The sequence below is a fragment of the Diceros bicornis genome, chromosome 16 (genome assembly GCF_020826845.1).
Source record: "Diceros bicornis minor isolate mBicDic1 chromosome 16, mDicBic1.mat.cur, whole genome shotgun sequence".
Lineage (NCBI taxonomy): Eukaryota > Metazoa > Chordata > Mammalia > Perissodactyla > Rhinocerotidae > Diceros > Diceros bicornis.
This window is the reverse complement of record NC_080755.1, coordinates 26,496,983-26,523,574: the sequence shown is the minus strand read 5'-3', so window position 1 is coordinate 26,523,574 and position 26,592 is coordinate 26,496,983. Positions and strand designations below refer to the sequence as shown.

The following is a 26,592-nucleotide window of genomic DNA, read 5'->3' as shown; positions in this document are numbered from 1 at the left end:
ATGAAAGAATTAGGCCACATCGTACAATTCTACAATACATTTGAAAAGCTTTAACTGATACAATTTGATACAGAACCTAGGTCTTCTTTGGAACCATGTCACTCACAGTTCTAAACTGACTGAAAAGTTGTGCCTGATCTCTTTCATATTTCTGATGTATATTTCCAAGCACAAGTAGTATAAAACATATTATGACCTCAAGGACATAATTTGAAGATATGTGTAACTTGCAGGGAGCCAGAAATGTAGCCTTTCAACTAAAAATTGAAACTTCAAGAGTATTTTCCTAAAATATATTGAGCCCAACTTGCCCTGCAATTTTCTGGAAGAAAACCTATTATCAATTTGCAGAGAGTTATCCTGGGAAGTGCTCTCTGACTTTCAGAAGTAGGATGAAAATCATATCCCATTGTGTATCACATCCTGTGTGTGGGTAGAGCGACTCTATAAAGTATCACTCATGGATGCACTGCTCTGAGTGAGGGATGGTGGCGTGGGTTACAGGGCAAAGTCATTGAATGCCTGGGGGGTTAGGAGGGGAGGAGGGAAATACATGAGAGGAGGGCAGAGCTCTGCAGAAGGGGAGAGGAAGGACTGGCAGTGCCACTGCAAGCAGTGGTTACAGCGTTCAGCAGAGCAGTGGAGACTATGCACAGATAAATGCAAGGAGACTGTGGAAACAGTAGGAGTCTCCTTTCCTTTCCAGAAGGGCATGTAGGTGGATGAAAGGAGAATTGTATACTCTCAGATTTCAATCCATTGGTGTTGAAGAATAGAGAAGCCTACAGATTCTGATGATGGTAAAAATACTGCTTTATATTTGAATACTAACTTATAATTTTAAAGTTCTTTCATGTTTTATGGGGCCAAATATAACATTGTAGAAACTTTAAAATATTCTTGAAATTTTTGGAGTCCCAAAGCTGCTTAATGACTGGCAAATTCAGGGTATCAAATGTCTTTGTAAGGCTGGTGAATTTAGTGGGTATCAGTGATGATCTCTGCATTTTATTTTTGCAGCAACTAATATAGAAATCATGTCCCCAACTTCACATTCTGAGCCACTGTGTAGTTTGGAAAGTTAGGGTTAGTTTTGTGGTGCAGAATATTGACCAGAGGGAAATTTGGCCAGAACACTGACTCGATTGCTTAAAAGCATGAACGGCAGGTCCAGGCTGCATTTTATAAGTTTATTCCTGTTTATTCTAATAAACCTTATGTTCATACGGTTTTAGGACTTGTGCCAGTGATTCTTGAAACTAAAGCAGAAATGTTGACTATTATTTTTTCAAGTTAATATTCTTCATACTTTGTGGTCTTTCTCAGAATGCGCCAATACTATTATTTCTGATATACAATGTTAAGAATTCCACTCAGATCCATTTAGCAAGTATTTATTGAAGGGAAAGTCAAAACAAGTCACGACACTATAAAGAGTCATGGCAACAGAAGGGGTATAGTATGTAGTAGATGAGAGTATAGCGTCAGAGCCTGACTGTCAGAATTTAAATTCTAACTCTACCGCTTACTACATGGGATTTCTTGGGTGAGTCAATCAATTTCCCCATGCCTTGGTTTCCTCCTTTGTGAAGTGAGGATAATAATAAGACCCACTTCTTAGAATTGTTGCATATTTTCAATGAATTAATACATTCAGAACATTCTGACTAGCACCGAGCCTTTGGTAAATTCTCTGTGAGGGGTAGCTATCATTATTCAAAGATTTCTACTTGGAGTTCTAAGAATTGAAGGAAAAGTTTTCTTAACCTTATCATGTATTTGGCAGTATGGGGAAAGAATTTTAGATCCTAGACCTTTTAAGAAATTATACTTCTTACTGTTTCAGAATTTTGTATCAATGGACAAATGTAAATAAAATAATGTTTAGATGTTTAAAATGAAAGAATTTCATTTTAAAAAAAGAGAATTTAGGTACATGTAAAAATGAGAGAATTCAGGTATATGTAGATTAAGGGACTTGCCTAAGATGTGAAAAAGAAAGACTATATCAGGGATTTTGTCTTCTGATAATCCTAGAGAATTGCTTAAACATGTAAACCCTAATCCTTAAACAAAACTAAATAAATCGCAGAGCCAATTTTGGATCACAGATACTATTAATATTTTGGTACCCTTTGGTGTTTATAAACACAGCTTTAGATGCAACGTGAGTTAAAGTCCAAGGTGAGTTTAAATGAGTGAGTTGAGTCATCTCACCTTCTGGAAAATCTACTTTTTTGCTTTTCCATGCCAGGAACCTTAAGACAGTGTCTATACATAGGCAAGGTAGAATGATTAACTGTGGAAAGCAAACCATATAATTCAAACCAAATGTCTGCTTTTGGTCTAAACTATTCAAATAACTATGACTAAATTGGTTGTTCTTTGTTTTATTTTGTTTGCTTTGTTTTGGAAACTGGGGGATCAGCAGGAAAAATGGATGAAAAGAACTAAATTATCCAAATAATTGTCTCAGTTTTCTATCCAGTGACAGTCAGTGTTGGCCCTTAACATAGAAAATAGCAAGTGCTGTGAAAGTGTTTTGCCCAAAAATAAGAACCCTAGCTCCTGTCATTTCACTGTTATAGCATACTTCTATTTAAATTTTATGTTTTAAAAGTATTGCCGTTATTGGGGATTAAGAGGTACAAACTTACAGTTATAAAATAAATAAGTCATGGGGATGTAATGTACAGCATCGGGAATATAGTCAATAATATTCTAATAACTTTGTGCGTTGACAGAGGGTAACTAGACTTATTGTGGTGATCATTTCATAATGTATACAAATATCAAATCACTATGATGTATACCTGAAACTAATAGGATATTGTATGTCAATTATACTTCAATTTAAAAAAAGTATTGCCATTATTCAGATGTTTACTTTAAGCTGCTATCAGCCAAAACCTATATTTGCAGTGTCACTACTACCTGTCAGCAGAAAGCAAGGCTAGCATATTGATTTCTTTTTTTTTTTTTTGTGAGGAAGATTAGCCCTGAGCTAACATCTGTTGCCAATCCTCCTCTTTTTGCCGAGGAAGACTGGCCCTGGGCTAACATCTGTGCCCACCTTCCTCTACTTTATATGGGATGCCACCACAGCATGGTTTGATGAGCAGTGTGTAGGTCTGTGCCCAGGATCCGAATCCGGGAACCCCAGGTCGCTGAAGTGGAGTGCACGAACTTAACCACTACACCACCAGGCTGGCCCCCTATTTCTTTTGCTTGCTTGCTTGCACAGCTAGGACATCAAGTAAAATGTTGAGGGGCCAGCCCTGTGGCGGAGCAGTTAAGTGCGTGCTCTCCGATGCTGGCGGCCCAGGTTCGGATCCCCAGAACACACCGGCGTATGCTTGTCAGGCCATGTTGTGGCGGCGTCCCACATAAAGTGGAGGAAGATCAGCGTGGATGTTAGCTCAGGGCCAGTCTTCCTCAGCAAAAAGAGGAGGATTGGCAGATGTTAGCTCAGGACTGATCTTCCTCACACACACACACACAAAAAGTAAAATGTTGAATAAAAGTGGTGACTGGACATCCCTTTCTTTTTCCCAGAGAAGACTTTTGATATTTCATCACTAAATACGTTTTCTGTAGGTGTTTTGTAAATACCTTTTATCAGAAGGACTGTATCCTTTGTTCCCTATTTGCTGAAAGTTTTTAGCCTCAATAAGTATTTTCATATGAATGTATATTGAATTTTACCAAATGCTTTTTGGCATCTATTGAAATTATTGGATGACTTTTCTTCTTTATTTTGTTACTGTGGTAAATTACAATTACTGATTTTTCAAATGTTAAATGAACTTTAGATTCCCTGGGATAAACCCAACTTGGTCATTATATAACACCTATATCTATATGAATTTAATTGGCTAATATTTTATTTATAATTTTCGCATCTATGTTTATCAGTGAACTATAATTTTCCTGTTTTTGTAACGTACTTGTCAGGTTTTGGTATTAATGTTATGGTGGCTAGGTAAAATGAGTTGGGAAATGTTCCCTCCTTCTCACTTGTCTGAAAGAGTTTAAGATACATCTCTTTTTTACATGTTTGATAGAATTTATTGATGATGTCAATGGAGACTGGAGTTTGCTTTGTGAGAGATTTTTTTTTTAATTACAGATGCACTTTCTTTAATAGTATAGTATTATTCACATATTTTGGTTTCCATTCTGTACGGGGTTTGTTAGTTTTATCTAAATATTCAAATGTATTGACATAAACAAGTTCATTCTCCTATTACTCTTTTAAAGTCTCTAGCATCTTTTTGACCTGTTTTTCATGCCTGTATTTGTACTTTCTACCTTTTTTCTTGTTAAATCTTGCTAAAGGTTAATTATATTAAAAATTTCAAAGAATAAACATTTTGCTTTGTTAAATTATCTCTATTTATTGTACATTTGTTTTCTATTTCCTTGATTTCTGATTTTATCTGTATTATTTTCTTCTTCCTACTTTCTTTTTTTTGTGTGTGAGGAAGATCAGCCCTGAGCTAACATCCATGCCAATCCTCCTCTTTTGGCTGAGGAAGACCAGTGCTAAGCTAACATCTATTGCCAATCCTCCTCCTTTTTTTTTTTTTTTTCCCTTTTTCTCCCCAAAGCACCAGTAGATAGTTGCATGTCATAGCTGCACATCCTTCTAGTTGCTGTATGTGGGATGCTGCCTCAGCATGGCTGGACAAGCGGTGTATCAGTGTGGGCCCGGGATCCGAACCCGGGCTGCTAGTAGTGGAGCACACGCACTTAACCACTAAGCCATGGGGCCGGCCCCTTCCTACTTTTTTAGATTTAATTTGCTAATTTCTTTTAGCTTCTTTAGGTGGATGCATAAATAGTTGACTTTCAGCTTTATTTTTAATCATAAATATTTATTTAAATCTATAAATTTCCCTCTAAGCATTACTTTAGCTGAGTCTCATAACTTTGAAATCATATATTTTCATTAGTATCCAGTTCAGAATTTTTCTAAATTCATTCTGATTTCTTATTTGGCCAACAGTTGTTTAGAAGTATGTTGCTTAATTTCCATGCATTTATGGATTCTCTAGTTACTTTTTTTTGTATTCAGAGAACATATTCTCTATGATTGTAATCTTTGACATTCGGTTAGTCTTTATTATGGCCTAGCATATGATTTATTTTAATAATTGTTCCATGTGCATTTGAAAATAACATGTATTCTACAGTTGTTGGATGTACTATATTTTCTATATAACAATTAGGTAAATTTCATTAATTGTGTTATTCAAATATTAAATATCCTTATTGACTCCATCTTTTTCTGCTTGTTTTATCAATAATTAAAAAGGTTTGTCCATTTTTTTCTTTTAATATTTCTAGTTCTAGCTTTATATATTTTGAGGTTATATTATTAGGCAAACAACTTTGTTTTTTTTAATTAAATTAAATTTTATTTTAAAGGACACTTAACATGAGATCTAACCTCTTAACAAATTTTTAAGTGTACAATATATTATTGATGACTATATGTACAATGTTGTACACCAGATCTGTAAAGCATACTCAATTTGCTTGACTGAAACTTCATGCCCATTGACAAGTACCTCCCCATTTCCTCCTGCCCTCAGCCCCTGTCAACCACCTTTGATTCTATGAATTTTAGATACTCATGTAAGTGGAATCATGCAGTGCTTGTCTTTCTGTGATTGACTTATTTCATTTAGCATAATGTCCCCAAGGTTCATCCATGTTGCTGCATATTGCATAATTACCTTCTTTTTAAGGCTGAATCGTATTCCATTGTATGTATATGCCACATTTTCTTTATCCATTCATCTGTCGATGGACATTTAGGTTGTGTCCACACCTTGGCTATTGTGAATAATGCTGTGTGAACACTAGAGTGCTAATATTTCTTCGAGATCCTAATTTTAATTCTTTTAAATAAATTCTCAGAGGTGGGATTGCTGGTCATATGGTATTCTATTTTTAATTTTTTTGAGGAACTTCCATACTATTTTCCACAGTAGCTGCACTATTTTGCATTCCCACCAACAGTGTACAAGGGCATCAATTTCTCCATGTCCTTGCCAACACTTGTCTTTTGTTTTTCTGATAATAGCCATCCTGACAGGTGCAAGGTGTTATCTCATTGTGGTTTTTATTTGCATTTCCCTGATGACTTGTGACATTGAGCATTTTTTCACATGCTTGTTGATCATTTTAATTTTTTTGGAGAAATGTCTATTCAAGTCCTTAGCCCATTTTATCAGTTATTAGTTTCTTTGCTATTGAGTGGTAGAAGTTCTGTATATTTTTTGGACATTAACCCTTTATCAGATACATGGTTTGCAAATATTTTCTCTCATTCCATATGTTGCCTTTTCACTCTATTGATTGTTTCCTTTGCTGTGGAACTTTGTAGCTGAAACTATTTGAAAATAATCTCAAAATAAATCTCCTTTTTTCTGCCTGAATCTCTAAGTGGCTAGGCCTTTGTAATGATCTCTCTTCCTCTGTCTTCCACATTTCTCTCTTAATACACTTTCTTCCCTACTATGCTTCACAACTCTGGGGAAAGATTACACAGGAGATATTAGTGAACTAGACTTGTGTCTTGATGGGCAAGTATGGTTCAGAACCATGGAGAGCAGCCCACACAGTTCAAACTTCTAACAGTCATGATATGACTATGGCAGGTCTTTGTTGCCCTTGTTCTAAACCCTAGATTTTAGAGCAGTGCCCACTGTATAAAAAGTGGTCAATAAATATTTGTTGAATGAAATGAATTCTCCACAGTGGAACCAATTCATGAAAGACTATGAACACTTTTCTAGCTCTTGATACGTGCCAGCAAATTGCTTTTCAAAAGTGGGACATTAATTCACAGAGCTACCAAGCAAAACTTCTATGATTTCTCTTTTTATATCCTTCATTCATTTATCTTTTGTGGGTGAAGAAATGAGTGCCTACTGTGTATCTGCTCTCAAAAAACTGAAAATTTAAATGGAGGAACAGATGAGGAAACAAATGATTATATTACAATAAGGTAGATTCTATATGAAGCTATGCTATGAGAAACATAAAGGGACATCTTATTGCTAGACTTGAGGGTCAGAGAACTCTACCTCATGAGAAGGTGGAATTTGAGCTGACGGTTGAAAGAATAAGAATTAGTCAGGTGAAAAGAGGAAGATGCAAAAGTGGTGGTGGGATTAAAGGGAAGTTTTACATAGGTTTCATTGCTTGCCCTTCCCATAATACTGTTTATAGTAAATAATTAAAGCAAGGATGGACACCTAAAAACAACTAATACTTTTATCAGTCTTAATAAGTTGAACCAGGGAAACAAAGGGAATAGTTTATTACATCATGTAGAATTGGGGTTTAGACAAACATATTAAGTATAGTGCAAAATGAGTAAAGAGAGCAAGGTGTGTGTAAGAAAGAGAAGGAGGAGGAGGGTAAGAAAAAGAAGCAGTAGCAGCAGCAGCAGGAGGAGGAGGAGAAGGAGAAGAGAAAGGAGGAAGAGGAAGAAAAGGAAGAGGAAGAGGAGGAAGAGGAAGAGGAGAGGGAGAGGGAGGTAGAGGAGGATGAAGAGGAGGAGAAGGAGGAAGGAGGAAGGAGAAGGAGAAAAAGAGAGGCTTAGGAAAAATCATGGACTTCATAAGAGAAAAGAGGCTGAGATGAAAAGGACAATAAGAACCCTGATTGAGGAAGGAGCTTTGGCTCTAGCATTTCTATTTCTGTTTGCAACAAGCCCAGTGATATTTCAGTTCCTCCTCCTGGATTCTATGAAAAGTCTATACTGTAACAATTTACTTTTTCCTGCATTGTGCTTGAGTTATTTTGAGTGAGTTTCAATTTTTCTGTAACTAAAGCCTTAAGGAAAATGTATTCTAATAAAAGGGAGTTGAGAGAGAGAAAGAGAGAGAAAGAGAGATTTAAGAAATATGGCTAAATTTTTGCATTTGAGGGCAAGAGATTGGGAGGAGGACAAGGGCCAAGTCAAGATATATCCTAATACGTCATGCCAGGAATTTGGGCTATGGGGAGTCATTGAAAATTTTTATGGAATATGGAATTTTTATGAGTAACATGTTTAGATATGCGTTTTAGAGAGTTCATTCTGGAGAATGGAACTGTAGCTGGGCAAGACCGGAGGTTGAAAGAACAATTAACTGGCCGTTGAAAAACTGAACTGAGGTATAATGAAGCACTGAAGTGAGACTAAAAACAAAAAGACAAGGGAAAAGATTTATCATAAACATAAAAAGCAAATATGTTTCTCACATAAAGAGTTCCTATAAAGAGTTTCTATGAGAGAAATATTTGTTTCTTGTTATATTTATGATAAATCTTTCATTCTGTTTTCTGAATTTTATTACGTTTTTTTGCAAAATCACAGTTTTAAGTTTCGAAGCACTAAAATTTACCCATTTCCTCTTTTGTGATTCCTCGTATTCTTAGTCTTACAAATAAATTTATAGATTAATTTGGGAAGAACTGTCATCTCTACAGTTCAATCTACAGTGTTGAGTCTACGAACAAAGTATATTTCTCTATATATTTAAGTATTCTTTTAAATTCCTTAGTTTCTCAATAAAGTTTTGTAGTTTTCTCCACAAAGTGCTTCCAAGTTTTAAAAATTATTTGTATTTATATACACATATAAGTATACGTATATAGATATATTTCAGTAATCTCAAATATTTCATTGCTATTGAAAAATGTATCTTTTAAAATGTCTATTTTCTAATTATCTGTTGCTGATATGTAATAGCACAATTGATTTTTTGTATATTGATCTTTTATGTAGCAAACTTGTAGAACTCTTTTTCAGTTGTTGTAAATAGTTTTTCTATGATAATAAAGTAAAACAAATGTTCTATGTAGGAGATAATATCATCTGTCAATAACGAGAGATTTATTTATTTTTCTTTCTGATCCATAAACCGTATATTTCTTTTTCTTGCCTTATTAAACTAGGTAGGGCCTCCAGTATTATGCTGAATAGGAGCAGTTATAGTGGGCATTTTTAACTAAAGGACTCAATTTATCAAGAGGACTTAGCAATAATAAATGTTAATACACCTGATAAAGAGATTCAAATTACATGAAGCAAAAATGGATAGAACTGAAATGAGAAAAAGATGAATCCACAATGATAGTCAGAGGTTTCTATACTTCTCTTTCAATAATTAATAGAACAAGTACACCAAAAATCCACTTTAAGTCTAAGAATATAGAAGGATATATCATTCTAAGAAGATAGATAGAAGGATATAAAAAAATATACAAAGATAGTGTTGTGGCTTGAATTGTGTCCATCAAAGATACATATATATATTGAATCCCAGCCCCTATACCTGTGAATGTGACCTTATTTGGAAATAGGGTCTTTGCAGATGTAATCAAGTTAAGATAAGGTCAAAATAAATTAGGTTGGGCCTGAAATCCAATTACTGATGTCCTTATAAGGAAAGAGAGATTTGAAGACACAGAGACAAAGGGAAGAAGGCCATGTGACAACAGAGGCAGAGAGTGGAGCTGCCACAAATCAAGGAATGCCAAGGATTGTCAGTATCCACCACAAGCTAGAAGAGGGAAGAGGATTCTTCCTTAGAGCCTTCTGAAGGAGCATGGCCCTGCTGACACCTTGATTTTGGACTTCTAGACTCCAGACTGTGAGAGAACAAATTTCTGTTGTTTTAAGCCACTCAGTTTGTGACAATTTGTTACAGCAATTGTTATCTAAGAAACAAATACAGGTAGATATAAGGATACATGATAAAGATACAGAAGAGTTGAAGAACACTGTCAACTGATATTACCTAACTAACGGTTAGAGAACATCCTTCCAATAATAGCAGAATACATCATTTTTTTCAAGTGCACAGAGAACATTTACCAAGATAGACCATATACTGAGCCTTAAACCAACTCTCAACAAATTTAAATTATTCAATCATACGAAGTACGTTCTGACCACACCAAATTAAATTACAAATCAACAGAAACATATCCGAAAAATCTCAAATATTTGAAAAATAAATAACACACTTCTAAATAACACATAGGTACAAAAAGAAATAGTAAAGGGAAATTGGAAAGTATTTTAAACTGAACCAAAATGAAAACCAAACATATCCATTTTTGCGAGATGCCTCTAAAGTTAGGCTTAGCTGGAATTTTAAGTGACCATTAACTGATCTTATCTGTTATTATAGCATTTTATCAGGGACGTTTGAGGGGTTTTGTTTGTATCGTTTTGTTTTTGTCATACACGATTGTTGAAATTTTCATTGATTCAGATAATCTAATCCAAGGGAATGGATTTGAATGTGATTTTTTTTTTTGTGAGGAAGATCAGCCCTAAGCTAAACATCCATGCCAATCCTCCTCTTTTTGCTTTGGAAGACTGGCCCTGGGCTAACATCTGTGCCCATCTTCCTCCACTTTATATGGGACGCCGCCACAGCGTGGCTTGACAAGCGGTGCATCGGTGTGCTCCTGGGATCCGAACCCGGGCCATCAGTGCGGAGTGCGCGCACTTAACCTCTATGCCACGGGGCCGGCCCTGAATGTGATATTTTTAAACATATTTTAATTGTGTTATTCTTGTTCATTGCTATTGATTTTATGAATTTAGGATCTTTTATTGAATACTTTTATTCTTATATTTTTTCAATAAATTTTTCTGGGCTTTCTGAGTACATAATAAACTGTTTTTTCCCTAATATTAAATTTCTTTTTTTTTTTTTGTGAGGAAGATTAGCCCTGAGCTAACATCCATTGTGAATCCTCCTCTTTTTGCTGAGGAAGACTGGCCCTGGGCTAACATCCGTGCCCACCTTCCTCTACTTTTATATGTGGGATCCCTGCCACAGCATGACTTGATGAGCAGTGTGTAGGTCCATGCCCAGGATCTGAACCTGTGAACCTCGGGCTGCTGAAGCAGAGCACACTTAACCACTATGCCACCAGGCTGGCCCCTATATTTCTTATTTTTATTTCATTAGCCCAAATTTTCAGAACAATATTAAATACTAATAGTAATTAACAGTGTCTTGTTCCTAATCTTCACCAGAATGCCTCTGATGTGTATCAACTTCTCAAAGAGATCTGTGATCCTGAAAGTTAAGAACCATTATTTAGAATCAAGGGTTATTAGCATTCATACAATCCTTACTCTACAGGTGATGATTCTTGAGATCAGAAAGGTTAAACTACTACATTCAAGGTCTTATAATTAGGCAGTGGAGGAACCATGACTAGGACTTCTTTCCACTGATGGTTTTGTTGTTATCAAACTTTATAACACAAATTGTAATGGTTTTCCTCATCTCTGATTTTTTTTTAAATTGCAAAACATTGCAATTGCAATTTTTTTGGTAACAGTTTTATTGAGCTATAATTCACATACCACACAATTCACCCATTTAAATTATACAATTCAAGGGCTTTTAGCACATTCACAAAGCTGTGTGTCATCATTACAATCATTTTAGAATATTTTCATTACCCCAAAAGACACCTGGGACTCCTTAGCCATAACCTCTGAACTCTGCCACTCCTCTCACTCCTCTCCTCCCCACAGCCTTAGGCAACCACTAATCTATTTTCTGTTTCTATAGATGTACCTGTGCTGGATATTTCATATAAATGGAATCATATGCGGTTCTTGGTGTCTGGCTTCTTTCACTTAGCATGTTTTCAAGGTTCATCCCTGTTGTAGCCTGTATCAATACTTCATTTCTTGTTATTGCAAATAATATTTTATTGCATGGATGTACCACATTTTATGTATTCATTCATTAGTTGACGAACATTTGGGTTGTTTCCACTTTTTGGCTATTATGAATAATACTGTTATGAACATCCATGTACAAGTTTTTGTGTGGACATGTTTTCATTTCTCTTAGGAGTAAAATTGCTGGATTATATGGTAACTATGTTTAACAGTTTGAGAAACTCTGTGTTTAACAGTTTGGAAAACAAGCTACACCACCTTACATTCCCACCAGCAGTACATGAAGATTTAAATTTCTCCACGTCCTCATCACACTTGTTATTCTTTGTCTTTTTGATTATAGCCATCCTAGTGGGTGCGAAGTGGTATTTTATTATGGTTTTCATTTGCATTTCCCTGATGGTTAATGATTTTGAACATCTTTTCATATGTTTATTGACTATTTGTACATCTTTTTTTGGAGAATCATCTGTTCATTCCTTTGCCCATTTTTTTTTTTAATTTTATTTATTTATTTTTTTCCCCCCAAAGCCCCAGTAGATAGTTGTATGTCATAGGTGCACATCCTTCTAGTTGCTGTATGTGGGACGCAGCCTCAGCATGGCTGGAGAAGCGGTGCGTCTTTGCACGCCGGGGATCCAAACCTGGGCCGCCAGCAGCGGAGCGCGGGCACTTAACTGCTAAGCCATGGGGCTGGCCCTGCCCATTTTTTTTTAACTTTGAGAATATTTAAATGTTTATTAGCCATACAAGTTTTCTCTTTTGTGAGATGACTTTTTTTTTAAATGATTTATTTATTTTTTTATAGATTGTTGTGAATTCGTTTTTTTTTAAAGATTTTATTTATTTTTATTTTTTCCCCCCAAAGCCCCAGTAGATAGTTGTATGTCATAGCTGCACATCCTTCTAGTTGCTGTATGTGGGACGCGGCCTCAGCATGGCCGGAGAAGCGGTGTGTCGGTGCGCGCCCAGGATCCAAACCCCGGGCCGCCAGCAGCGGAGTGCGCGCACTTAACCACTAAGCCACAGGGCCGGCCCATGAGATGACTTTTTGTCACATGCCTATTTTTCAATTGTACTGTTTGCCTTTTTTCTTATCAATTATAGGAGTACTTTAGTGTAGATATATATCTTTTCATGTTTGTAGCTTGTATTTTCACTATCTTGGTGGTCTTTTGATGAAAAGAAGATCTTAAATTTAATGTAGTCCAATTATCAGTCTTTTCTGTTATGTTTTGCAGGTTTTGAATCTTGTTTAAGACATCTGTCCCTACTTTCTTTGTGAAAGGGAGGAGGTATAGAGTAGTGGTTTAAAACAGGGACTCAAGAGGCAGATGACCTGGGTCCGACCCGGTGGCGTAGCAGTTAAGTGCATGCGCTCTGCTGCGGCAGCCCGGGGTTTGGATCCTGGGCGTGTACTGACGCACCGCTTGTCAAGCCATGCTATGGTGGCATCCCATATAAAGTAGAGGAAGATTGGTAGGGACGTTAGCCCGGGGCCAGTCTTCTTCAGCAAAAAGAGGAGGATTGGCAACAGATGTTAGCTCAGGGCTGATCTTCCTCACAAGAAAAAGAGCCAGATGACCTGAGTTCAAATCACAGCTCTTCTACTTAATGACTCTGTGGCCTGGGGCAATTTAATTAATCTCTTTTGCCTCAGTGTCCCCATGTATAAAATGGGAATGATATTAGTAGTACCTACTAGGGGCTGGCCCGGTGGAGTAGTGGTTAAGTTTGTACGCTCCACTTCACACACTTCCGTGGTTCACAGGTTTGGATCCTGGGTGTGGACCTAGGCACTGCTCATCAAGCCATGCTGTGGCAGGTGTCCCATATATAAAATAGAGGAAGATGGGCACAGATGTTAGCCCAGGGCCAATCTTCCTCACCAAAAAGAGGAAGATTGGCAACGGATTTTAGCTCAGAGCTAATCTTCCTCTCACACACACAAACACAAAATACTACCTACTTCATAGGTTGTTATGAGGCCTGAATGAATTCACATATGTAAATTGCTTAAAACTGTACCAGGCACATAATAAGCATCAAGTAAGTGTTTTCTATTATTGTTTGCATTTTATTCTACCTCATCTGATTTTTTGTATGTTGTGACATAGAAAACTAATGGGATTTATGTCCCACAGAGACAACCAATTATTAAAGCACCATTAATTGAATAATCTGTCCTTTCTGCTTTGCTTTGTTCATATTTCAAGTTGGTCTATCCTGCAGCTCTCTATTTATTCCATTGGCCTATTTGTCTACTCCTGTCTTTTAAAAACTCTACTATAACTTTAATATGTCTTGTTTGCTAGTAGGGTAAACTCCTCTACCTTTTCATTGATCTTCAAAATTATCTTTACTATTCTTAGAACTTTGCTGTTAAATATGGATTTTAGCATTAGTCTGTCAAATTCCATAAAATCTTTGTGGGTATTTTGATTGGAATTGCATTGAACCTCTGGATTAATTTTGGTGGAATTGACATCTTTATGGTGCCTCTGCCACTACCAATGAGAGCATAAATTAAAGCTCTCCAAAAGTATGTTTCCTCACATAATTCACTTTCAGACAGGATTCTTGCACATATACGTCTAGCTGACAAAACTCAAGCCTAATGATGATGTCTTACCTATAAGAGAAGCTGAAAATATGAGTTCTGCCTTCTACTTGTGGGAGGGCAATTGACGAGAAGATGGAGAGTCACATAAACATGACAAAGAGTCACTGTATATTTAGCCCACTATATCATTTCTAAATAAGTATAGTTTTGTTTCTTCCTTTTGAAATCCTACAAATTTAATTTCTTTTTCTTCTCTATCTACTTTTGCAGGAAGCTAGAAAAGTATTGAATAGAAATAGTGATTATGCGCCAGCCCCCTGGCATAGCGGTTAAGTGCACGCGCTCCACTGCTGGCGGCCTGGGTTCGGATCCCAGGACCGCACCAACACGCCGCTTGTCAAGCCATGCTGTGGCGGTGTCCCATATAAAGTAGAGGAAGATGGGCACGGATGTTAGCTCAGGGCCAGTCTTCCTCAGCAAAAAGTGGAGGATTGGTATGGATGTTAGCTCAGGGCCGATCTTCCTCACACACACACACACACACACACACACACACACAAAAGAAATAGTGATTAATGGACATTCTTGTTTCATTCTGACTTTAAAAGGAAAGATTCTTACATTTCACCATTAGGTATAATATTATGGATTTTTGCTACATAATCTTTATCTGGTTAAGAGTTTTTTTTCTTTTTATTCACTTTTAAATTGAGGTACAATTGACTTATAAGAGTGTATTAGTTTCAGGTGTACAAGATAATGATTTGATACTTGTATATGTTGCAAAATGATCACCACAATGTCTAGTATATTTGAAAGTTGCTATGACAGTAGTACTTAAAGGTTCTCATTACACACACAAAATTTTGTAATTGTATGGTGACGAATGTTAACTAGACTTTGCCCATTTTTAATTGGGCTATTTGTCTTTTTTTTTTGTCTTTATTTTTTCCCCCTATATATCTACATTTTTAATATCCAAATCCAGCTTTTGGCAGTATTTACATTTATCAGATTTTTATCAGATCATATTAGATATGATTTGCAAAAATTTTCTCCCATTCTGTGGGTTGTCTTTTCACTTTCTTAATGGTGACTTTTGAAGCACGGTTTTTAAAATTTGATTATCCAGTTTATCTCGTGTTGTTGTTGTTGCTTATGCTTTTGTTGTTACATGTAAGAAACCATTGCTTGACTCCAAGTCATAAAGATTTACCCCTATGTTTTCTTTTAAGAGTTTTATAGTTTTTGCTCTTACATTTAGGTCTTTGATTAATTTTGAGTTAATTTTTGTATGTGATGTGAAGCAGGAGCCCAACTTCACTCTCTTGCATGCAGATAACCAGTTGATCCAGCACCATTTGTTGAAAAGATAAATTTTTTCCTCCTCTAATTATCTTGGTACCCTTTCAAAAATCAATTCCCTTAAATGTGAGGGTTTATTTTTGGACTCTCAATTCTATTCCATTGAGCTATATTTCTGTCCTTATGGCAGTACCACGCTGTCTTGGTTATGTAGCTCTGTAGTAAGTTTGTAATTAGTGTGGGTATCCAATTTTGTTCTTTTTAAAGATGGTTTTGGCTATTTTGGGTCCCTTGAGTTTTGACATATATTTTAGGATCAGCTTGTTAATTTCCACAAGGAAGCCAGCTGGAATTTTGACATGAATCTGTAGATCAATTTGGGGAGTATTGCCATCTTAATGATACTAAGTCTTCCAATCCATGAACATGAGATGTCATTCCATGTGTTTAGGTCTTCTTTAACCTCTTTCAAACTGCATATATTTTTTTAACTTGCAAAGCAAGTTAGCTAAAAATGTACGTAGCTTTTGGGACTGCCTAGCAGCTGTAACTATTCCCTGTACTTTTATGTAGATAAATCATTTTAATGTGTTAGAAATTAAAAAATTTATAAAAAAGTACTCATTAAAAGAATATTTGTTGGGCCAGCCCCATGGCTTAGCGGTTACGTGTGCGTGCTCCGCTATTGGTGGCCTGGGTTCGGATCCCGGTCGCGCACCGACACACCGCTTCTCCAGCCATGCTGAGGCTGCGTCCCACATACAGCAACTAGAAGGATGTGCAACTATGACATACAACTATCTACTGGGGCTTTGGGGGAAAAAAGGAGGAGGATTGGCAATAGATGTTAGCTCAGAGCCGGTCTTCCTCAGCAAAAAGAGGAGGATTAGCATGGATGTTAGCTCAGGGCTGATCTTTCTCACACACACACACACACAAATAAATAAAAGAATATTTGTTGCCTTAATTTCTGAAAGAAGGAGGGACAAATAAATTTAAACAATTTAGTTAATATATAAACTTAAGAAGTATAATGAAAAGTGCTAGAGACTGGAAGTCAGGAAACTGGGCAGCTTTTACTAGGTGTGTACCTAACTAGACATATAACCTTGGGAAAATTATTTTACCTTGTGGGACTGTTTCCTCACATATAAAATGATATTGTAATTTTTCCCAAATAGAAAATCATGGGTCTATGCTATCAATCTACAATATGGCAGGTAACTGTGTATTTATTTTTAGGCTAAATCTTTAGGATTAAAACCTTTATAGAATTGTTTTGAGTTGAGATGTTCAATACCCACCCCATCTACATTTTTCATATCCAAATCCAGTTTTTGGAAGTACTTATATGTAATTTAAAACCAAGCACTAATTTTATCCCCTATCTTGGAAGAATAAAGGGGAAAAATATTTATAATGGATTTTTACTCACTGCAGATTAAATTAGAGGAGGATTCATACGGAGCTTAAATACCTATAATAAATATAAAATAGAATTATGAGCCTTAGAGTGCAAAATTGTGGTTATAATTCATCCTTAAAATAATGGAGAAATGGATGTCATCTGTGTTAGTCAGAATTTTAACGTTAATAAGTTGTTTTAAAACATCCAGTACAGTAAATAAAATAAAAAGTGTGGGCCAGTATGTGGAGTACATATTTAAACCTTTGTTTTTTTTAGTGTTTTAAAGTAGCATAACATAAAAACTTTGAGCTTGGGGTCCGGCCCCGTGGCATAGCGGTTAAGTGTGTGCGCTCCGCTGCTGGCGGCCCGGGTTCGGATCCTGGGCGTGCACCAACGCACCGCTTGTTAGGCCATGCTGTGGCAGTGTCCCACATAAAGTGGAGGAAGATGGGCATGGATGTTAGCTCAGGGCCAGTCTTCCTTGGCAAAAAGAGGAGGATTGACATGGATGTTAGCTCAGGGCTGATCTTCCTCACACACAAAAAAACAAAAAACAAAAAACTTTGAGCTTAAGAAACTTTTAACTATAAATTTTCTGAGCATCGCCTGACCTCCGATGCTTTGCTATACTGGTAGGTATCTTCTACGTGAGAACTATGTATGTACTCAGGAATTAGAACTGTTTTTATTGATTTTTAAAGCCAGTACTCAATAGCACCATCTATTGTTAACATAGTGAAATTTAATAACAGCAGAAAGAATAATAGACTCTTAGATCTTCACATGGAATTTAATGCAAGAAACCTTCTAGTCCCAAATTTCTAAGCTTACAGATAAAGCAAGGCTCAGAAAAGTAACTTGTCAAAAGTCATAGATTTCTTGCTAAAATGATATATACTATTGCAAACTAAAATTTCTGTAGATGCTTTCAAAGCAAGAAAACATAGGGAAAAGCACTTTATCCTAGTGATCAAGTCTCTAGGGTAAAAAACTGAGCTGGTCCTGTTTCTGGTTCCAGTGCCAACTATCTTTGGACAAGTTAATTAACTGCTTCGAGCTTCAGTTTCTACATCTGAAGATTGGTGACACACAAGCTTCTCAGGGTTTGTGTAAGAAGCAGAAGTAGCAGACAATGTATGTAAAGTACTGTGCTTAATATATGGTGATCAATAATGGTGATATTATTTTTATTCACAAGTCGTGGAGCTGCCTTTGAACCCAGGCCTCTCTGACTTCAGTGTCCGTGTTCTTTAAACTTGACCAGACCAGCCATCAGAAGAGACTAGCAATATCATACACACAAAACAATCCACAAATGTTTGATATATTGAAATATATCAATATATCAAAATATAAGTCCATTGGCATAGCATAAGTTTTAGTTTGATTTGGGGGAGAAGGAAGCTGGGTCTCATCTTTAGTACTTGGAAAGGAGGTCCTTAGTTGCTTGTGTTGCTGCTATTATTTTGTCTAGTAAGCTTCCTCTCTTTTAGTGACAGACCCTGTCCTCTTGGCCTTGAGGGTGGGCACATGGCTAACGCCTGGCCAATCACAGCACCTCATTTTCCTGGAGACAGTGAATGGTTCAGAGGACATGTGATGCAAAAGGGCCAGTGTCTAGAGGAGTCAGAGAAATGAGAGAAGTGTGATATTTAGACCCTACACAAATATATTCTGCAGGGTACCTCACTTCTAATAAAATGTGTTGAAGACCCTCGACTGTCATCCCATATTCATTTTCCTCCTCTTCATTTAGCAACAGAACCCTCAAGCCTACATTTTCCAGTCTCCTTTGGAGATAGGCGTGACCATGAGACTCACTGGGGCCAGTGAGATGTGAGCAACATTGCTGAATGCCATTTCCACAAAGTGATCTTAAACCACTAGTCATGAGCTTTTACATTCTCTTTTTCACATTCCTGCAGGCTGGAAAGCAAATGTGGCAGTGACTCAGCTTTAACTTTTAGGTGAGGACAACCTCTCCAAGAAAACCCCTTAGGTAGACTAGGATAGATTAGGAAAGAAATAGATCTTTACAGTGAAGCCACTCACTGGAAATACTGTATGTAGATGTGGCATTAGATTGTAAATTCAATGCATAAGACAAAAATTCATTTAGGTTCACCCATAAAATGAATGAAGTCCTCATTCATGCTACATGAATAAACCTTGAACACATTATGCTAACTTAAAGAAGTCAGACACAAAGGGTTGCACAGTGTACGAAATCCATTTATATGAAATGTCCAGAATAGGTAAATCTATAATGACAGAAAGTAGATTAGTGATTGCCAGGGGCTAGAGGGGGTGTAGGAATGGACAGTGACTGCTAGTGAGTACCAGGCTTCTTTTTGGGCTGATGAAAATGTTCTGGAATTAAACAGTAGTAATGGGTGTGCAACTTTCTGAACATACTAAAAATCACTGAAACGTACACTTTTTTGTTTTGTTTTGTTTTTGTGAGGAAGATGCGCCCTGAGCTAACATCCGTGCTAATCCTTTTTTTTTTTTTTAAGATTTTTTATTTATTTGTTTTTTTCCCCCCAAAGCCCCAGCAGATAGTTGTATGTCATAGCTGCACATCCTTCTAGTTGCCGCATGTCAGACACGGCCTCAGCATGGGCGGAGAAGCGGTGCGTTGGTGTGCGCCCAGGACCCGAACCCGGGCCGCCAGCAGCGGAGTGCATGCACTTAACCGCTAAGTCACAGGACCGGCCCTAATCGTCTTTTTTTTTTTAGCTGAGGAAGACTGGTTCTGAGCTAACATCTATTGCCAATCCTCCTCCTTCCCCCCCCCCCAAAGCCCCAGTAGATAGTTGTATGTCATAGTTGCACATTCTTCTAGTTGCTGCACATCCTTCTAGTTGCTGTATGTGAGACCCGGCCTCAGCATGGCCAGATAAGCGGCACGTCAGTGCGTGCCCCGGATCAGAACCCGGGCCGCCAGTAGCAGAGCGCCTGCACTTAACCGCTAAGCCACCGGGCGGCCCTGAAATGTACACTTTAAAGAGGTGAATTTACGGTATGTGCATTATATCTCAAAAAATCCATTTAGGCTAAATTACTCTTTAAAGTCCTTTCAAAGAGTCTAATACAGCTAGTTTTACCTTCAGTGTAAAAAATAGCCTTTTAAACTTTTATTTTGAGTTGAGTACTAAAGTAGTATGCTTGCATTGAGGAGCCCTGATATCAAAATATGTATCTTACGATAACTTGAGTCATACTCAGTTGTATGAGATTCTCACATCACAAAGGGTAGGGGATTGAGATCAGAGAAATTCAAAAGGGAATACATGTACCCCTGGGGATACAAGAAGAATTTCCGAGAGGTGCTCAGGCACAGACAGTTTCACAGATAGAAAGGAAATCAATCTCCAGATCCTCAACTTGCATGTGTTATCTTTTCTAAATTGATCTGTGTTTAACCTCTCATGTCATTATTTCCTATTGTTCTTTCCTACCTACCATTTCTCAATTTACAGGAGAAAGGCATACCCTCTCACCTGTCATAAATTCTTACCATGATAGAAACTCAGGATGCCCAACAATCCGACAATTGGAGACACTGATATTGGGGAAGCCTCCTTTAAATCAAGGCCCCATTAAACCACAATGGAGCGTTGCATTTTTCCTGGTCTTATATTTTTGGCATATAAGTCAGAAGGAATTCAAACAATTGAGAGAGTTTATAGCAAAATTCCTTTCATTCACTTCTACTTATTTAGAGGAACAATCTACAAAAATGAAATCTAAGAAAGGAAGCCATTTGAGGACTCCATTCGGTACATAAGTACTGGCTTCCCGCACCTCCATCACTACGAAGTAAACACTCTAGCAGAGAGTAAAAAGGAAGCGGCCGCCGACAAACGACTTGGACGTTTGCAGACACAGGCTTTCCCTGCGACCAACAAAAAATGCAGTAGCAGGAGTTTTCCCTTACACTCGCGTTAATTGCAACACCCACAACAGCACACATTTCTGCTCACTGATTGAATCCACATTCGTGGCAGTCCATTTCTAGAAGCATGGTTGTGTTCAAACGATACATGGCCCGTTTAGGCCAGCTCCAGCGAAATCTCCAAGCACCGGGAGAGCAGCACACTCTCTCTGGTGAGCAGGTGCCCTTTGCCACTCCACCGAGAACGTGGGAAGGGCGGGGTGAGCGGGCAGAAAGCAGCACGAACAGCCACATCATTCGCCCAGTATTTCCAGAAAGAGCCTCTAGGGTCCAACCAGGCCGCATGCATGGAAGGCCAGCGGCCGCCTCCACCACTGTGACGACAAAAATCTCGAGCGCGTGCCCTACCGCTTGCCCCTCGCACCTCGCGAGGCTTCGCCAAGTACGTGCGTGAAAACCACGCCTAAAGTCGCGTGCCTCCCCGCTTGGCTCCGCCCACCGAGCTCGTAGCCCTGCCCCCCCAGCCCCGCCCAGTATGGGCCCACCCATCGCACCACTTCCGGCGCCTGCCTCCTAACCGGCCTCCGTCGCTCTTCACTTCCTTCTCTTCGGCTTTCTTCCCCCGCCCCTGTTGCCTTCTTAAATACGGTCACGTGAGGGGTGAGCGCGGGGGCTGCCGGGACTGGTACTGCCGGTGGGTCAGGGTTCGGCTTCAATATGGCGGTTCCGGTCAGGCAGTGACCAAGGGTTTGCCGTGGAGAGGATTAACTCGAGGTTGTCGGCGTCTCCACCTATCAGGGTGGCATGCGAGGACGCCGGGGCGAGCGCTGAGGAGCGGCGGCGACGGGGAGGGGTCGGTGGTGTGTGCCCCGGGAGCCGAGGCGGCGGCATCTGTTCCTTCTATTGGTCTCGAGGCTTCAGTGCGGGGCCCCGCCCGGCCGGGCCAGGCCGGCGGGCGGCGGCAGTAGCTGCTGCAGCCGCAGGATCGGCCTCTGAGCGTGGGCAGGAGGGCAGGTGCTGCTTCCGCCGCGGCGATGGCCCAGTGTGTACAATCAGTGCAGGAGCTAATCCCGGACTCCTTCGTCCCCTGTGTCGCCGCGCTGTGCAGCGACGAAGCCGAGCGGCTCACCCGTCTCAATCACCTTAGCTTCGCGGAGTTGCTTAAGCCCTTCTCTCGCCTCACTTCCGAGGGTATGTGGTCTCCTCCGTTTGTCACTGAGCTGCTGCAAAGCCGGGCGCGGGAGAAGGAAGTTGGAGGGCGGGCAGGGAAGAGAAGGGCGATGTTTACATCCCGGAGCCGGTAGAGTGGCGTCTGGGTCTAGGGCCCCACGGTGTCTACCGTGGCGGCTGGAGGAGGGGCCTTGAGTGAGGTTGTCAAGACAGTGTGGTCCTAACCTCCAGTTTCGCTAGGCACTTTCCTTCTCCGGGCAAGCCGGACGGCTCCGTAATTAGTGTAAAGAAAAACGTGAGTCCCAGAGAAGGGCGTTGAGACTGTTCTCAACGGCCGCAGGGAGGGAATTAGGAAGTTGCAAGGCAAGTAAGATAAGGAGATGCTGCCTCTTAGACCGATGAGGTCTTAGTAAAGACGAATCATCTTCCCCTGGTGTTAAACTGGCTTTGAAAGTAGTCTTGAGTATTATATTGTTCTACCAGTGAGGCTCATCCACTTCTAAGCTTCTGTTTAGTTATTTTACTTTTTTTGTGTGAAAATTTAAACATTTTCTTAGGTATACAATATTTTACTTACCCTTTCAAGTAAATACAAAGTATTATAAAATAATAAAATTTGTAACAGCCTTTTGCCCGATGGACGAGGAAGTAAGGACAAGTTGTAGTTAATTTAGTCTAGATAGTTGAAGTTAGATTTATAGGCATGGAAAAGTCCTAAAATTTGGCTTTTCAGATAAAAGTTTAATCAACGGGAGAAATGTGTCTTTTATTGGGGAGCTACCTGTTTTTTACAGCTTTAGGTTCTTTATTACGGAAAAATAAGCGTAATAAAACTCCAGGTGTAGTTTAACCAGTATCTTTACCTACTTTGGAAACAACATAGCAAAGTATAGGTCAAGTTCTTTGTTAAGGTCTGTGTAAAATGAAAGGTTCTAGAATAAAGCTGTGGCAAGCGAATGACTGTGATGTTTATTTGGTCATGATGACTTCTCCACAAAAAAACAGTGCTGTGCCATAAATTTATGTATTTATATGAGACAGGTGTATATTCTTTGGGAGCATAGCTCCATTACACTTCTGTATTTAAAGGACAGAGGGAGCTGTCCAAAAAAACTAAAGTTTGGGAACTCTTGGATTTTCTTCTGCCTGTATCTTAGCCATCAACCTCAGCTTCTCCAGTATTGTACTACGTTAACAAGAACAACAGAATGCCTTACATTCTTAAAATTTTTAAAAGGAAAAACACTCCAGAGCCAGTTTGACTTTGATTTGTGTGTTCTTTCCTGCTTTGCTAATAATAATAATGCTAATACCTGATACCTGCTGTATGTGGCTTTTCTCTTCTAGTCCCCTTTGAATCTTATGAAGTAGAGATACCGTTAACACCATTTTAAATTTGAAAACATTGAGGCACAGAGATGTTAACTATCCACAATTTACATGTGGGAAAGATTTAAAAACGAGCCTTGTGACTCAAGACAAGGTGTTCTTAATGAAGTCATCTTATGTCCTGGCAATGTTTAGAATTGGTTGTTCACGTTAGAGAGCAGTGCTGTTCGGTAGAAATATAATGTGAGTCACATAATTTAAATTATTTAGCAGTCACATTATTAAAAAAAAGTAAAACGAAATGGATGAAATTAGTTTTAATATATCTTGTTTAACTTGGTGTTTCCAAAATGTTACCATTTCAACATGTAATCAATATAAAAAAATCTTAATGAGATATCTTACATTCTTTTTTTATTACTAAGTCTGAAATTTTAGTATGCATTTTACGCTTATATTACATCTCATTTTGGACTAGACATATTTCATGTGCTCCATAGACACGTTGCTGCCTCCTGTATTGGACAGCGCAGTGAATAGAGACTCAAGTCAGTATTCTGATTTCCTTCTTTAGACTGCAGAAAATTTAGGGAAGGAGTATACTGAGTTGGACTTTAATGGGTAAAAAGTTGGTGGAAAGGACGAGGGTGAGCGTTCTCTTTTAAAAGGAAAAACACTCTAGAGCCAGTTTGAGGAGGGGGATGAGGTTAAAATGGTATCGGCAAAAGGTATAAATTATGATTGAGTGGTTGGGGAACAGTGAGGAAACTATCCCTATCGGAGTACAGGATAGGAAGAGAATATGCCTAGATCAGGAAGGATCTTGAATTCTAGGAAAGGGATTTCTGGATTTCATATCTAATGGTAAATGTATGGCAGTCATAGATTCTTGAGCAAGGGTATGGAATTTTGGGAGATTAGAATTGTGCAGTTTAAGAGCAATTGTGGTTTTCTTTATAAAGTTTTGTTTGCTAGGTAAAAACATAAAAGATATCGTTATTTTATTTTTCAAAATATATACCATAGAACACCAGATGTGTTCTATGCTCCCTGCAAAAGAATTTGTGGTCAAATAAGTTGCTTAATATAGCATGTGTTTGTGAGAATTACAGTGTCATTTAGCACATTAAGAGCTCGGGGAAGACTTGCTATCAAGAGACCTTTTAAAAACTTAATCCAGTATTTCCCAAATTTATTTGAACATGCAGTCGATCTTTTGGAAACAACTCTTAACTGTCTTGAGGAACCAATTCCATGGAGCAGCACATACAGGGAATGTTACTTCATAATACAGTATTAAAGAAATTATGTTTGTATGGTGTGTGTATATATATATATATATAAGTATTTAAGAAAAGTATTTATAAAAGTAAGATGGTAGATCTGAATTTTGTTTTGAAATTGAGATGTTATGTGATATATGAAGTCACCTTTTGTGATGCTATAATCTTGACGAAGCTTGAATATAATTATTTAGTTCTGAAGCTTTTGAATTTTTTGTGTGTGATTTCAGAGCATTTCTTTTAATCGTTCCTAGCTCTTGCCTTCCTCTTTATTAGGTTGGTTTTGTGATACTCCAATGTATTACTTACGTATTGTTGTTTAACAAATTACCCCCTAATTTAGCACTTTCAAACAAAAGCATTTTTTATCTCTCAGTTGCTCAGGAATCTGGAAGTGGCTTTGCTGGATGGTTCTGGCTTAGGTCTCTCTTGAGGTTTTAGTGGAGCTGTCAGCAGGGGCTCCAGTCATGTGGGGCTGGAGGATCCTCTTCCAGGCTCACTCATATGGTTGTTGGAAAGTCGCACTTCCTCACTGGATGTTAGCCTAGGACCTCAGTTCTGTGCCATGTGGGCTTCTCCATAGGCTCCCTGAGTATCCCCTTGGCATGGCAGTTAGTTTCTCTCGGAGGGAGTGATCAGACTGAGAACCCAAGATGAAGGCTGTGCCTTTTATAACCTTATCTCAGAAGTGAAATACCATTGCTTTTGCTGTGTTCTGTTGGTCACACATACCAACCCTGGGATGTGGGAGCGAACTACAAAGAGTGTGTATACCAGGAAATATTGGGATCACAGGGGGCCATTTCAGAGGCTTGCTGCCACACCTGTTAACACCTATTAACTTATTTCTGGATTATTAGTAGGATTACCTAATAACTGATAAACCCACGCTGAATATGGGGCAAAACTAGAATTTTTTTATCTGTTAACACTTACGAATACTAAAAGGTAATTAGCTAATTTAAAATTTTGAGAGAGGTTTAATACACACATGGCTACTTATGTTATTTGACAATTATGGACCGACTTTAAGGAAAATACTTGTACAGTATGTTCCTAAAAATAACAGAAGTGCACCATAGTATTTTCAGGCTTTTGGTTTCATAGTTAGACCAGCTGGGAAGTTTAATTAGGGAGAGGCCTGTGTGTGTTTATTTAAATTAGAAGACATAAACAATTAACAGAAGAGTGCAGAGAATACAAAAAATATCCAGCTCCTCTCTACCCAGAACCAGCAAATATTAACCTTCTTGTCATATTTGCTTTGTATCTTTTCCTTTCCTTTAAAAAGAAATCAGATATTATAGATACAGTTGAAGTCACCTTTCTACCTTTCCTTAGTCCTATTTCATTCCTTTATCATAGGCAACCATTATAATGGAATTTGCATGTATACTTTCTGTACATATATTTGTAATACAAGTGCACATATTCATGTCATATATAGTATTTTAAAAAGGTTTTTGTCTTATGTTTTTTAATTAAAAATTTAGAAATCAACAGAGAGAACACACAGGAAATTTAGTAAGACAGTTTTTATGGATGTAACTTTATTTAAAATATAGGCAGGCCTAACTTAAAAATTTGGTATAAAGCATTTTCTATTGGGAAAAAGTGTCATTTTTTTATGGGTAGGTATGCAAAGCTAGTTTTCCAAAGTTGCCTCTTACTTGTATATCATAATCCATGATATGCTTGAAGTAGAGTATGTTGTATCTGCTGCCTTCACCACTTCTTATGCACTTAACTGTATAGTTGTATATGTGTCAGGCGTGGTGCTCAGTGCTTTACACTTGCTGTCTCATCTAACGATATCTCACCTAAATCCTTAAAATAATCCTGTGAAATAGGTATTAATGACATGTTATAGATGAGGAAATTGAAGCACAAAAAAGTTAAAAAGTTGTTTAGGAT

At 38.1% G+C, this 26,592-nt stretch overlaps 1 protein-coding gene across 4 annotated transcripts in view; it reads left to right on the top strand.

The window, feature by feature from the left end:
* Positions 1-21,586: 21,586 nt before the first annotated feature.
* TRAPPC8 (trafficking protein particle complex subunit 8) overlaps positions 21,587-26,592 on the top strand; it is an 86,155-nt gene continuing 81,149 nt past the window's right edge. For 3 of the 4 annotated variants that reach the window (XM_058556946.1, XM_058556947.1, XM_058556945.1), the window contains exon 1: positions 21,587-22,087. In XM_058556946.1, the coding sequence (XP_058412929.1) occupies positions 21,931-22,087 (157 nt within the window). In that variant the 5' untranslated portion in view covers positions 21,587-21,930. The remainder of the gene's footprint in view (positions 22,088-26,592) is intronic. The other variant, XM_058556948.1, reaches the window with a different exon arrangement.